At 44.9% G+C, this 15,608-nt stretch overlaps 1 protein-coding gene across 2 annotated transcripts; it reads left to right on the forward strand.

Moving 5' to 3' along the window:
* Nucleotides 1-9,968: 9,968 nt before the first annotated feature.
* Nucleotides 9,969-12,618, forward strand: LOC115104390 (glutamic acid-rich protein-like). Of its 2 annotated transcripts, none has more exons than XM_065006179.1 (2): nucleotides 9,969-10,144; nucleotides 10,304-12,618. In XM_065006179.1, the coding sequence occupies exon 2, from the start codon at nucleotides 10,365-10,367 to the stop codon at nucleotides 11,304-11,306; it is 942 nt and encodes a 313-aa protein (XP_064862251.1). In that variant the 5' UTR covers nucleotides 9,969-10,144; nucleotides 10,304-10,364; the 3' UTR covers nucleotides 11,307-12,618. The 2 variants fall into 2 exon arrangements, with proteins under 2 accessions (XP_064862251.1, XP_029481679.2); XM_029625819.2 differs by having other exon boundaries at nucleotides 10,336-12,618.
* Nucleotides 12,619-15,608: the final 2,990 nt, after the last annotated feature.

Consider the following 15,608-nt stretch of genomic DNA (forward strand, 5'->3'; position numbering starts at 1 on the left):
CTAACTGATGCGGACATACACTTGCTTAGCGATAATGCTAACTCTCTCTCTCTCTCCTATTACTGGCAGATTTAACTCAATGAACAAATACACTTTTAACGTGATATCTATATGTTCAGCTTATAGACTAGTGCATTACATGGATATAGATTTAACTTAATGAACAAATTGACTTTGACTAGCTTGTGACATCGATAGACCATACCGATATGGCTAGCAATAATTAGCAATTTTCCGTACATTTTGTGTAGTATAGCTGCAAAGCTAATCCATCTGTCATGTGGTGAGGACTTTCTCCCAAATACTGCAACCAAATTCCATTGGGCTCCAGGATTCAACTTGGGCTCTGTGGTACCATTTTGCCTCTTACTCCCACAGTGACAAATTAGGCACAGGGCCACAGACTCAAATAGCCCTAAGGGAAATAAACCTCAATTTCGGATCATTTCACTGTGGTACTTTAGCTGCGGGGCCCTGAAATGAAAGCCATGATGTATCCTGGGGGGATATTCAGGACAGCTCTGTATCCTACAGGTCGTGACACGTCATCGCAAGTCCATTTTCTGTGTGCCTTTTATTAGCTCCTAAAAATATCCTGGAAACAATTGTGCACTTCCCACTGCCACAGAAACAACGTATCCCCACGTACCGAAAGCGAAATGCAACGGCTGCCATGAAATATCTATTGTATGCTGAGTACATTACACTGCAAGTTGGAGAAGAATGAGGCGGCTGGGAAAAAATGAACTGCAGTGCATTTCGGTAATGATTTCAGGGAATGTGACTTTCACACGGAGTAATAATGTGTTCGATGGGGCCCACAGTACCTTTCTGGTGACTCAGTCAAAAAGCTCTAAGGTATAGGAATAACCATCTCCATCAATACACCTACGACAGTTCATTATTATACATTACACCTAACGCCATCTGCTTTGGCAGGGGCAACGGCATCCAGGAGTTGCAATTCAATACACAGTATTCATTGATGTGATCATTTTGAAGTGTTTAAAATGCCAGGGGACGATGGGTCAGATATTCATATTCTCAGGTGTACACACACACACACACACACACACACACACACACACACACACACACACACACACACACACACACACACACACACACACACACACACACACACACACACACACACACACACACACACACACACACACACACACACACACACACACACACACACACACACACAGCATAATCTGTTCATCGGTGTGGTGTGCTTCAACATGTTATTAGCATCTGATGGAATGAGGAGGAACAGGTATCATTCCAATGAGACAGACAGGCAGGCAGGCAAAGGCTTTGGGCAGATTTGTTTGGGCTTATCTCTCGATGTTGATAGAGAGGAAGAGAGAGAGAAAAAAGAGAGAGAGAGAGAGGTAAGGGACGATAAAGAGAAAAGGAGGGATAGAGGGAGAGAGAGATAGAGAGACAGACGGGAGAGAGAGAGAGAGAGTGAGGGAGGGGCCCATGTGAGGCAAATGTCATAACACATATCTCCCTTCCCTTCTCCCTACAATGTCCTTACCTAGCATTTGACTAGCTCTCTTTCTTTCTGTCTTTCATTCTGTCTCCCTCCACCCTCATTCTGTGTCCCTCTACCTCTCTCATTTTGTCTCAATCTCTCAGGCCTCTCTCCTGTAACATCAGCCAGCCTTCACAGGCTCAGCTAAGTAACTGTCAATCTGTCTAAGTTCTGTCTTAGTTTTCCACCATATTCCCCCTGTGTGGATGTGCACAAATGCACACGCAAAAAAAGGTTTACACAATCTGATGGCCACATAGCAGTATGAAACACAGAGAAGGTGAGGACAGTCAAATAGTAAGGAAGGTGAGAGGACGGGAGAGAATGAGAGAGATCTGGGGGAAAGAGGAGAGAGGTACCAATGGGTTAAGGTGTGAAAACAAACAAGGCCCTGTGGAGTTCAGTCCATTTCCTCTTGTACTCCTTTTGACAGGATGTGAGATATCTACAATGCATGACATTAACACAAGGACACATCATTGTAATGTGGCACTGATTCTGACGGCACACCGTCTCTCTCTCTCTCTCTCTCTCTCTCTCTCTCTCTCTCTCTCTCTCTCTCTCTCTCTCTCTTTGTAAAATGCAGCTAGTGTTCTATACCTCCATCCCCTGCATACGCACATAAACACAACCTGCGTCTTTCTCTATTCACATCAAATATACTGTATCTCTCCTGAGAATCACAGAGGTCACTACCTCCCTGGTGGAAACAGACGATAGAGCTAGATTTTGATTTGGGTCCAACACAGGGACATTTCCCAGCTCTTTGGCACACTTGACATTGGAGCTTTTTAGATGTCTGGTTAGGCGATATGACACACACTCTGTGACCCTGTGATTGTAGACAGACAGACAGACAGACAGACAGACAGACAGACAGACAGACAGACAGACAGACAGACAGACAGACAGACAGACAGACAGACAGACAGACAGACAGACAGACAGACAGACAGACAGACAGACGACAGCACACACACACACACACAGCTCATTCAGATGTCCTAATCTACATGAAGTGTCTTAATAGGGTGCTGTGCCACCACGAGCCAGAACAGGTTCAATGTGCCCTGGCATAGATTCTACAAGTGTCTGGAACTCTATTGTACGGATGAGACACCATTCTTCCATCAGAAGTTCCATCATTTGGTGTTTTGTTGAGGTGGTGAAAAATACTGTCTCAGGCACAGCTCCAGATTCCCCCATAATTGTTCAATTGGGTTGAGATCTGGACACACACACACACACACACACACACACACACACACACACACACACACACACACACACACACACACACACACACACACACACACACACACACACACACACACACCCTTTATTCCCCCTATGCTCCTTTGATACCTCCTTTGATCTCACACATACACCCCTCCCCGCCACAACACACAGCCTCTCCCCTGCCCCAGATTCCTTCTCTCATGTGTCCCATCTCTCTCTCTCTGCGTCCTTGTTCCTGATGCTCCATCCATCCCTCCCTCCTCCCTCTATTTTCAGACAGGAAGCTTTATCATCTAACCAGCCATCTGAATGTCTGAGAGTTGTCGTGTCAACAACACACCACTAAATGGCTTTTTCCAGGACCCATTTGGCTCTGCATCGATTAAACAGGCCCAGGTCGTGATGGTTAGAGCTGTGTGCATGCCTGTGTGTGTCTCTCTGTGTGTGTGTCTCTCTGTGTGTGTTTGTGTGTGTGTGTGTGTGTGTGTGTGTGTGTGTGTGTGTGTGTGTGTGTGTGTGTGTGTGTGTGTGTGTGTGTGTGTGTGTGTGTGTGTGTGTGCGTGTGTGTGTGTGTGATGGGTGATAGCAGGAGGAGAGAACCAGGCCAGTTCTCCATCCCTTCAGTCTGCGTGGGATCTGTCAGCATGTCAGACCTAGTGATGAAGTGACCCGACTGGGGCAGAAATATCAACCTGGGGTGGAGGGAGTGATGGAGATGGAGATGGGACGAGGCAGGGCTGCACCTCGACACCAGTAAATATTGGAGGCTGGGCTGTTTACTGACCTGTCAAAGGCATTGGTTTTCTCCTGGCTGGGCAGTGGTAAACAGGGGAGGAAGACGATCATACAGCAGAATAACATGTGAAGGGCTGTGTTATAGATCAGTTCACACAATATAGAGGGTACAGTAGATCTCTTATATAGCGACGTAGCTTTAATTGGTTGTTGTTGATGTGTCATACCGTCAGATCAATGGTGGCAGTGGTTACTGCTGAACACGTATTGCCGTGGATTTAATTTAATGAGAGATATCGATTTAATTGGAACGCAAGCAATCGAAATCTGTTGTTATATCATTAAAAAAAGCTAGCTGACCATTATGGGGTTTAAAAAAACGCTGGACATTAAACTGCCTGTGTGGTAGGAAACCTCTTCATCATGTTCTCCTAAGAGGCTAGACCCGAGTTGGCTCAAAAAGCAATGTCCCCACCCTTAAAATGTCCCCACCGTTAACAGGCCGTATCAGAGGGAGCGAGAGGTATCGTCCCACCTGCAAACTAGTAAACAATTATAATTTGCTCTCCTTCCTCTACACATAAAATACTGTTTTGTCCCGGGGGGCAGCACATTCATCAAGGCACAGTTTACACCTCTACACCCCTCCCATACAGAGTCCCAGACGTGGTTTTACGGAGTGGGGAATTTATTAGTGTCGTTTTCTGCGTGTATACAGATGTCTTGTTGTCAGGTGGCGTTTAGGGGAAATGGCTAGTCGTGTGTCGTCAGTTGTGGTTAGTGGAGATGGGAATCGAACAAACGGCTTACAGGTCAAGGGAAGTATTGAAGTCATTGATTGCGTCCCAAATGCAATCCTATTCCCATAGGGCTCTGTTCAAAAGTAGTGCACTATGTAGGGTATATGGTGCCATTTGGGACACAGATTAATGTACGAGCCTCACGGCTACACACAATGGTAGGGAAGGGTATCAGGGTGTTGTTCATTAGGCAGGAAATGTAAGAAAACAGATTGAAACAGGGAGAGACTACCTGCCCTTGTCCAATAAGAAAAGCTTGTGTCCGCCGTGAAACGCTAGGCTACGGTGTGCCTGAACGAGTACGGCTCACTGCAATAAGTTCTGGCCCAGAAAGTTAAAAACATAGGAAGTAGAGGGTATTATGTAAGCTCTCTCTTCTGAGACGAATAGTAACAGACAGCTGGCCTTAAAAGGAACACAGACATCTCTCAATACCGGTTCTGCAGGTTTGCAAATTCACAACTCAAAGTGATCGGTCTGTTTTGATTTACCCATATGCACAATTCATTGTGTTTGACAAAAAAAAACTGAATTTCATGACAGAAGTCCCTTCATAGTGTTTTTAGTATGGCTGATATCCCAGCAGAGCAGAGCTTGGGTTGCAATATGTCATATTCAGTAGAACTCACATGCTACACACCCTTGTAGCTGAAGGATGTTTGTATTGTTGTGGATGGATGCCGGTCTAAGTCCCCTACCACAGTAACACTACTAATATTTCTTTGAATAGACGTACTTGTGGGCTTTTCAGAGAAATAAGTACGCTCTTGTTGAGTGTGAGGAGGACACACACCCACACTTCCCCTCGCCCCCCTCCGAACACATCAGTCTGCCAAGCCCAATCAAAGGAACCACCAAGGAGCAAGGGAGGGGGAGGGAGGGGGGGCAAATCCAATCTCAATATTGATTTGAGGAGGCTTGAGGAAAGACGGAGGGGAAGTGTGTGTGTGTGTTCCTGTGTGTGCATGTGTGTCTAACTGCGTGTGGTTGTGCGAGTGTGTGTGTGTAAATGCTTTGCTGTGTGTGTATCCTCTCATCCCGGCGTATAGTCTCCACATCCCGGCGGAGGATAACATCCCCATCATCCATCCTGCCCAACATCTGAACACGGCCCCCTAAGGCACTGGGACGTGGCAGTGCTGTCCAGAACCATCACTGCACCCCACTGACACACACACACACACACACCCCAATGACAGGAAATGGATGACAGCCAGCAAAGGAAGTGACATCGAACATCTGACTAATGTAACTGGACGCTGGTTCTCGATTGGTAATTAATACATTGATTTAATTAATTAGGTATTTTGGCTGTGACCTTACTTACTCCCAATAAACCAGAGAAAATTCAGTGTCGGTATTTGTCATGTCTCTTCCAATGCAGTCATGAAATGAAAGCCAGTTGAGCTTTGTCACACTGATTTGAGAGAATATCTGAACATTTGTCAGATGCATGTAAAAGGTTTTAACACAATAAAAGTCCACATCCTCGAACTAACCTTAATGACCTACATTAAGAAGTGGATTAACAATGTATTGTCCAGCTAAAATACTACATATACTGTATAACTCTTATATAGCTAAACAATGGCTAATTCACTTGAAATCAATCAAACTATTTAAATCACTGTAAAAATGCCTTATTTATAGTCAATCTGTCTTTCCTCCTACATGAAGAGGAGACATTTCCCCCGCTGTCTGACATAGCATCAGCAAATCGAGGGATAGAGGGTGTGATAGGTCAAGAGAGAGAGAGTTAGTTCTCTCTATGACTTTGCACTTTTTTCCTCGTTAGGGGAGCATTCTGTCTGAGGAACACACACACACACAAAAACACACACACACACACACCGCCTCTGAGACAGCCCCCGGCCCAACTAGCGTGTGATCGGAATCACTAATGAGGTTACCGCAGCGATAATTGACGGCCATTTAAAATGTAGGGAGTCATTATATTGGGGCTTGGATGGTTTTAATGAGAATTATGGATGCAAAACCAATGCATTTTATTTGAATCAAACAAACAAACCAAAACAGGGAGATGGAAGGACAGAGGGAAAGGAGGGGGGTAACAAAGCTAATGGCTTTGGAATAAACAGGAGGAGGAGAGGACAGATGAGACACAATGTTCCACAATGTTTTGTTGAAATATGTCTTTTCTAGATACTTCCAATAGCAGTTTTAATTAGCACTTGCTTTCATGTTAATGTTTGATGTTATTTATTTGTTGAAATCTTACTTCTTTACCGCCACCGCCGCTGAATATGTTGTCAACTGTTTTCTAACATGTGTACACCCTCTTGCCAAACATCAGCTACTGTACAGTGTGTGTGTGTGTGTGTGTGTGTGTGTGTGTGTGTGTGTGTGTGTGTGTGTGTGTGTGTGTGTGTGTGTGTGTGTGTGTGTGTGTGTGGGCTAAATGCATCGTTGGCTCTTTTCACAGACAAACTATTGATATTTTGTGTCCACAGCAGTGCAAGATGGGATTATTTTCATATTTCAGGTTTTCCAGACAGATGGGCTTTCACTCTCACATGCAATTTAGATCAATGACACCAGAGGATGCAGATAATCCACTAATACATGACAATACATACAGTTATCTATTGGGCTTTTCTGCAGGTAGGCAAGCCTCACAAAGATTTCTGTGTGTTTGTGTGTGTCCATATGCGCGTGAGTGTGTGTGTATGTGTGTGTATAAGTATCTGCAAATGGGAACACAATATCCCGAGGACAGTCTTGAGGCACAGTGAGCGTGTCAGCCCATCCAGCCCATAAGGAGTGTACTGAGAGAGAGAGGCTGCTGGTCCAATCAGTGCCCTGTCTGCAGAATGCTGCTGCAATAGCATCACAGCGCGGGACTGACTGTGACATCAGAGGAACAACATGGAACACCCCTGCTGATTCCTACCCTGCAGGCCAGGTGTGTTAAGACACACAGATAGTGACACACACGTAGACACAGGCACACATGTACTCAGGCATGTATATATTCACACCCTGAGACTCCAACGGACATCTCACATCTCCACACAGAAACACACTAAATCTCTGATACCAGCAATCACACAAAAACCTCCATCTACTAAAATCTCCCTCATGTCACATCAACCCACACAGTAAACATTCCCTCACTCACAGCACAGAATTTCAACTCTGCTAACCTGTGGTCCTTCTCCAACCCACTGTCCAGCTCTTATAACTTCTGGTCCTTCTCCAACCCACTGTCCAGCTCTTATAACCTCTGGTCCTTCTCCAACCCACTGTCCAGCTCTTATAACCTCTGGTCCTTCTCCAACCCACTGTCCAGCTCTTATAACCTCTGGTCCTTCTCCAACCCACTGTCCAGCTCTTATAACCTCTGGTCCTTCTCCAACCCACTGTCCAGCTCTTATAACCTCTGGTCCTTTCCAACCCACTGTCCAGTCCTTAACCTCCAACCCACTGTCCAGCTCTTATAACCTCTGGTCCTTCTCCAACCCACTGTCCAGCTCTTATAACCTCTGGTCCTTCTCCAACCCACTGTCCAGCTCTTATAACCTCTGGTCCTTCTCCAACCCACTGTCCAGCTCTTATAACCTCTGGTCCTTCTCCAACCCACTGTCCAGCTCTTATAACCTCTGGTCCTTCTCCAACCCACTGTCCAGCTCTTATAACCTCTGGTCCTTCTCCAACCCACTGTCCAGCTCTTATAACCTCTGGTCCTTCTCCAACCCACTGTCCAGCTCTTATAACCTCTGGTCCTTCTCAACCCACTGTCCAGCTCTTATAACCTCTGGTCCTTCTCCAACCCACTGTCCAGCTCTTATAACCTCTGGTCCTTCTCCAACCCACTGTCCAGCTCTTATAACCTCTGGTCCTTCTCCAACCCACTGTCCAGCCTTACAACCTCTGGTCCTTCTCCAACCCACTGTCCAGCTCTTATAACCTCTGTCCTTCTCCAACCCACTGTCCAGCTCTTATAACCTCTGGTCCTTCTCCAACCCACTGTCCAGCTCTTATAACCTCTGGTCCTTTCCAACCCACTGTCCAGCTCTTATAACCCACTGTCCAGCTCTTATAACCTCTGGTCCTTCTGCAACCCACTGTCCAGCTCTTATAACCTCTGGTCCTTCTCCAACCCACTGTCCAGCTCTTATAACCTCTGGTCCTTCTGCAACCCACTGTCCAGCTCTTATAACCTCTGGTCCTTCTGCAACCCACTGTCCAGCTCTTATAACCTCTGGTCCTTCTCCAACCCACTGTCCAGCTCTTATAACCTCTGGTCCTTCTCCAACCCACTGTCCAGCTCTTATAACCTCTGGTCCTTCTCCAACCCACTGTCCAGCTCTTATAATCCACTGTCCAGTGACTAACAACATTAATCTAGTCAGTTATACCATCGGGTCATGTGAAAGCTCCAGCGCCTCAGTATAGGCCAGTAATTAGAAACAGTGTGTCTGCCTAATACACGCACGCACACACACACACACACACACACTCCTATTTTCCCACGCTAAAACCAACCCAAATGCTCCTGTGATCTGCCCGGTTCCATTAAGATGGATTACTCCCCTTTACATAATCATCTTAAACTGATTAATACGGTGTGGGAGACTTGTGGAAGGTGACTTTTGTTCATCTCAGAGGCATTCAGTCTAAAAGCCATATGAGGGTAGAGTATTGTCCACCTCTCCAGTGGCTCCTGGGAACAACAGGCCCCATTAGGACTTAGCAGTTCTCTCTTTCTAAGACGTTACCTCATTGTGGGCTTCCTTATTAGGGTTGTGAAGGGCACTTTAAGACGACACTGTGGCAGGATAGGAGTCGTGTGAAGGAGGATTGGAATCAACACTGTAACAGACACGCATGTGGAATTGGAGTTGAACAGAGTGTGACTTGCCTCCTATAATCTAGTTGAACTCTTGCTAATGTTAATTTTGTGTGCGCACACACACACACACACACACACACACACACACACACACACACACACACACACACACACACACACACACACACACACACACACACACACACAGTAGCGGTCTGCAGAGATCCTGTACCAGTTAACAATAGCGGTCCGGGATAGTACTGTAGCTACTGCAGAGGCCATTTGACACCTCCTTTATGAAGAGACGCAGTGCGCAGGGCTGGCTGCATAATGAAACACAACCCTGGCTGGAACAGTACAGGGACTATACAGTGTTCATCACTTGGGCCTTAGTCTGCTGAAAAGCTCTGTACCCTGGTTACAACACACAGCCTTAGTTCTGGTTAAAAATGCAAGGATTACAATATGTGTTGTTCCCCAGATAAAACAGCTCTGTTATAACCTCCTTTATGACTTAAGACATGTTACATCCTGTATCATTAGAAACATCACACTACATTTTCACTAAAAATACAAACCAAATGTTAAAAAAGTGGTTTGTGTAAGTTCTGGTCGTCCATAAAGCCAGAATCTTCAATAGGCAGATACAGCCAGTGAAGGGTGAGTCGAGTGCTGAATTCAAAAACCAGGCAGCCATTTGAGAGAGAGAGAGAGAGAGAGAGAGAGAGAGAGAGAGGGGTGACGTAAACTCTAATAGCTAAATAACTGCCCCATTTTACCTTATATGGCCAGGAGACATCCTGCTCTGATCATGTGATTTCCTGTATGATTGAAAACGAAAGGAAGGCAGATAACTTCTATGTACATTCCTTTTACTAGTAACAACTTTATTTGGTGTAGAATAATCTGTCTGGTGAATCACTTTTACCTTTTCCTTCCATTAGAGATCAACGCCAACCTGTCATTAAGTGAACTAACTAATATATAACCATATAACTTGGATGTTTTTTGGTAAGTATTTTATCCAACTTAACCTTTTCAAATTGCAGCTGTTTTATACTCTGTTTTGATATACTGTATGTAAAACATAGTTTATTTCCTTCCATATATATATACATATATTACCTAGTCAGACTAATTTTCCCCTTTCTTACTCGTCCAATTCTGCAGTATTGTGCATTGACACACTTATTTGTGGTCAGGGAGGGAATTCCTTAAAATTGGGGAGGATATGTCCATGTGGGGAGGAGATTACTTCACTACTTCTGCACGAAGAATGGGTCTGTCAGGGCCACGGAATGGCAGAACCTACATCATGTACCATGGCACCTCTTGGTGGGCTGCACAGAAAATCATGGCCAAAGGTTTTTTTCAATCCAAGTGTGGCATGTTGGGGCAGGGTGTGTATCTAAGCCGGGACCTGGAGAAGGCTAGTAGATACCCCCTGGACCTCACTGAACACCAGAAGGTTGTCATCAAAGTTAAAGTCAATGTGGGCAAGGTGAAAAAAGTAGACCGCCAAGGCCACCCTTTGAAGAAGACGTGGCATGACGAAGGTTACGACTCAGCCTGGGTTCCTCCTAACTGTGGCATGGTGAAGAGTGGTTTAGAAGAGAACTGTGTCTGGGACCCAAACCGCATTACTGTTTTAGACACTATCAAATCAAAAACAGAACCCACCTTGCAAAGTGAGGACACTGATGAGGAAGAGGATGAAGAGGACACTGAGGAGGAGGAAGAGGGGGTGGAAGGAGAGGAGGAGAATTATGAGGAAGAGGGGGTTAATGAAGAGGAGCAGGGGGATTATGAGGAAGAGGGGGTTGATGAAGAGGAGGAGGAGGAGGATTATGAGAAAGAAGGGTTGGAGGGAGAGGAGGAGGATTATGAGGAAGAGGGGGTTGATGAAGAGGAGGAGGAGGAAGCAGATGGGGACACTGAGGAGGAGGAGGATGAGGAGGAAGCGGATGGGGACACTGAGGAGGAGGAGGAGAGAGAGGGAGAGAAGGAGGAGGAAGCGGATGGGGACACTGAGGAGGAGGAGGAGGGAGAGGAAGAGGAGGAAGCAGATGGGGCGACTGAGCAGGAGGAGGAGGGGGACACTGAGGAGGATTATGAAGAAGAGGAGATGGAGGGAGAGGAGGATTATGAGGAAGAGGAGGAGGACTCATGGTGAAGATAAGCAGGCTATTCTATGAACTCAGTGGTGTTTTTAATACATCTACTCTCTCGCTCTCAGGCTGAGGGACAGAAGTCACCATCATTGTAAAATGTCAGCTAATTTGTTATTTTGAGAAAGTAATTTCTGTAGATTACTTACATAAATGTGATTCATTTGCATTTGTCCCACAGGTGTGAGACATGATAATGGTCATGATTAGGGACATGAGTTTTTCCCGACCACAATGGCCTGAGGAAAAACTCCAGGCTCTGGGTATGATAGCCAGATTTAGGCACCCAATGTTGTTCCTGGTCAGGCACATCCTACTTGATATACGTTGAAAGAAGACTGCAAGTGCTTCACATGTACTGTATAGCCAGAGGATAGTTAACATGTTTTTGCACTTGCTGACCTTTGGTGGTAAAGCTCTGACCATGCTGACATCAGACATCAATCTAACAACCATAAAAATATGGCTGAAAACACAGCTAAGCCTGTCGACTATCTACGTATTCAGACATTATACAGTGTGTTACAATCTAGACAGACATACAACCATAACACAACACTAAACATTATTCAACCCTTCTCCATCCTTGCACAGTGGGGGAGCTGTATAACAGGCACACAGACACACGCACACACGCACACGCACACACAAACGGCAGCAACATGTCCAGCCCTAGTCTGTTAATCTGTGTGGTCATCCTCTGGGGACAGGGCTGACAGCGATTTCCTCAGTGTGCTGTGTGTGTGTGTGTGTGTGTATGTGTGTGTGTGTATGTGTGTGTGTGTGTGTGTATATATGTTACCCAATGTGTGTGTGTCTACTAGCTCACCCACCACCACCGCACACAGGCAGCCGGTCACCACACGGCCAGGCCAAAGCCCCTTGTATACCTCCCCCTGGCTGGCTAACAGTCTGTCTCCCCTCCACACCCAACTCACCCATCTCCCCTGCCTGTCTTCCTCACCTGTTAAGACTGTCGCCACACAGGAACACACACACACACACACACACACACACACACACACACACACACACACACACACACACACACACACACACACACACACACACACACACACACACACACACACACACACAGTCTTGAAGAAGGCTATTTGAAGTAATGGAGCATGTCAATGGAAGAAAATGTCGGATTAAATATTTATTTGAAGTATTGCAGATCACATTCAAAGCAGAGGTACAAAATAAGTGGATTTGCTACAGCTGACCGATTTGTCATGATTGTATTTTATTTAGCTTTGTGTTATTATATGAAAATGTGTTTACATATTGAATCAACAAGAGCGGCTCAGTCAATTACTACAGTTATTTCATACTTGTTTGTGAAAGCATCCCGACCGTGAACGATAACAATCTGTCAATAATCTCTGGTGAACAGACCACGTAAACATACAGTGGGGCAAAAAAGTATTTAGTCAGCCACCAATTGTGCAAGTTCTCCCACTTAAAAAGATGGGAGAGGCCTGTAATTTTCATCATATATATACTTCAACTATGACAGACAAAATACGAGAAAAAAATCCAGAAAATCACATTGTAGGATTTTTTATGAATTTATTTGCAAATTATGGTGGAAAATAAGTATTTGGTCAATAACAAAAGTTTCTCAATACTTTGTTATATACCATTTGTTGGCAATGACAGAGGTCAAACGTTTTCTGCAAGTCTTCACAAGGTTTTCACACACTGTTGCTGGTATTTTGGCCCATTCCTCCATGCAGATCTCCTCTAGAGCAGTGATGTTTGGGGCTGTTGCTGGGAAACACGGACATTCAACTCCCTCCAAAGATTTTCTTTGGGGTTGAGATCTGGAGACTGGCTAGGCCACTCCAGGACCTTGAAATGCTTCTTACGAAGCCACTCCTTCGTTGCCTGGGCGGTGTGTTTGGGATCATTGTCATGCTGAAAGACCCAGCCACGTTTCATCTTCAATGCCCTTGCTGATGGAAGGAGGTTTTCACTCAAAATCTCACGATACATGGCCCCATTCATTCTTTCCTTTACACGGATCAGTCGTCCTGGTCCCTTTGCATAAAAACAGCCCCAAAGCATGATGTTTCCACCCCCATGCTTCACAGTAGGTATGGTGTTCTTTGGATGCAACTCAGCATTCTTTGTCCTCCAAACACGACGAGTTGAGTTTTTACCAAAAAGTTATATTTTGGTTTCATCTGACCATATGACATTCTCCCAATCTTCTTCTGGGTCATCCAAATGCTCTCTAGCAAACTTCAGACGGGCCTGGACATGTACTGGCTTAAGCAGGGGGACACGTCTGGCACTGCAGGATTTGAGATCTTGCGTGGAGCCCCAGATCGAGGGAGATTATCAGTGGTCTTGTATGTCTTCCATTTCCTAATAATTGCTCCCACAGTTGATTTCTTCAAACCAAGCTGCTTACCTATTGCAGATTCAGTCTTCCCAGCCTGGTGCAGGTCTACAATTTTGTTTCTGGTGTCCTTTGACAGCTCTTTGGTCTTGGCCATAGTGGAGTTTGGAGTGTGACTGTGAGGTTGTGTACAGGTTTCTTTAATACTGATAACAAGTTCAAACAGGTGCCATTAATACAGGTAACGAGTGGAGGACAGAGGAGCCTCTTAAAGAAGAAGTTACAGGTCTGTGAGAGCCAGAAATCTTGTTTGTTTGTAGGTGACCAAATACTTATTTTCCACCATAATTTGCAAATAAATTCATTAAAAATCCTACAATGTGATTTTGGGGATTTTTTTCTAATTTTGTCTGTCATAGTTGAAGTGTACCTATGATGAAAATTACAGGCCTCTCTCATCTTTTTAAGTGGGAGAACTTGCACAATTGGTGGCTGACTAAATACTTTTTTGCCCCACTGTACATGGTACCATAGATCTGTCTTTATACTATGGCCACTGACGAGCAGCAGTAGTTACGTGTTTTTCAACACTGGTTATTTGGACAAATCACGATTTCGCAGGTGTTATGCACCTTTCGATTTTCGGAAGGGTTGGGGACATCCGGCCCATAGACTTGCCTGTAACTTTCAAAGAGAGAGGGTGGAGCTTCTTGTTCTGGTTCTGCTCCTCATTTTAGCATCTCTCAATCTCTTCTCTTAACATGTCTGTACCCAGAACCTAATCGAACAGCTGACCAATTACGCAAGACTTTAGTTTTGGGTGAACTGAGATTAATATTTCAATATCTTCATAGTCATTTTGTTCAAAACTGGACTATTTTAGCTACAGTCCCTGCATTGAAATGTACCTCTCTGTAGTCACAAACCTATAAATGCAGGTATTGTAAACAGTAAAATGCCCAATCAAAGTAGCAAGCAGCAGTTAAGGCAGAATTTGCTCCCTCACAAGGCAATAACAACTGTCTCTAGGTCGTTAAACAAATCAACCAATGAGAAATCAATACCTGACTGGTATGCAGTCAGGCGAAGCTGAGAGAGCTGCGTTCAAGGGCCGATAAGAGCTCTTCTTCTGAGGGTCAGACGTACTTTTACAACCTCTCCTTAATGCATTTCTAATTAGACAATGGTGTAGGAACGATGGGTTGGAGAGAGCTGCGTTCAAGAGAGGGCTGATAATTGCTCTTCTAGCAAGGGTCAGACAATGTTACAAGACGTACAACTTCTTGTTAATGCTTTTGTAATGAGGAAAAAGTGTAGGAACTAATATGGTTGCTTGTGCACCCTTCAGAGACACCACATAGACATGTCTCTTGACACGTGAGCCTTTTCTTTTAATGTAATCTCGAGAATATTCAACAATAACATCCATAATAATGCCTTATTTGAAAAACATTATACTCAACTTAAATGTAATACACTTATTGATGTGTATTTATTGTCTGGCTACAGAATGGCATGGTCTACAAAATGTGCCACGGCACCTCTGAGAAAACTATATGTAAAATCCTGACCAAAGGTTTTTATCCATCCAAGTGTGGCATGTTGGTGGCATGCTAGTAGATACCCCATGCACCTTGCTGAACACAAGAAGGTTGTCAGAGTTATCAGAGAAAAAAGTAGACCGCCAAGGCCACCCTTTGCAGAAGACGTGGCATGACGAGGGTTACGACTCAGCCTGGGTTCCTCCTAACTGTGGCATGGTGAAGAGTGGTTTAGAAGAGACCTGTGTCTGGGACCCAAACCGCATTACTGTTTTAGACACTATCAAATCAAAAAATTTAACCCACCTTACAAAGTGAGGAAACTGATGAGGAAGAAAAGGAGGATGAGGATTATGAGGAAACAGGTGTGGAAGGAGAGGAGGAGGAGAAGGAGGGGGAGGAAGAGAATGGCAATT

Source organism: Oncorhynchus nerka, linkage group LG21, assembly GCF_034236695.1.
Source record: "Oncorhynchus nerka isolate Pitt River linkage group LG21, Oner_Uvic_2.0, whole genome shotgun sequence".
Classification (NCBI taxonomy): Eukaryota; Metazoa; Chordata; class Actinopteri; order Salmoniformes; family Salmonidae; genus Oncorhynchus; species Oncorhynchus nerka.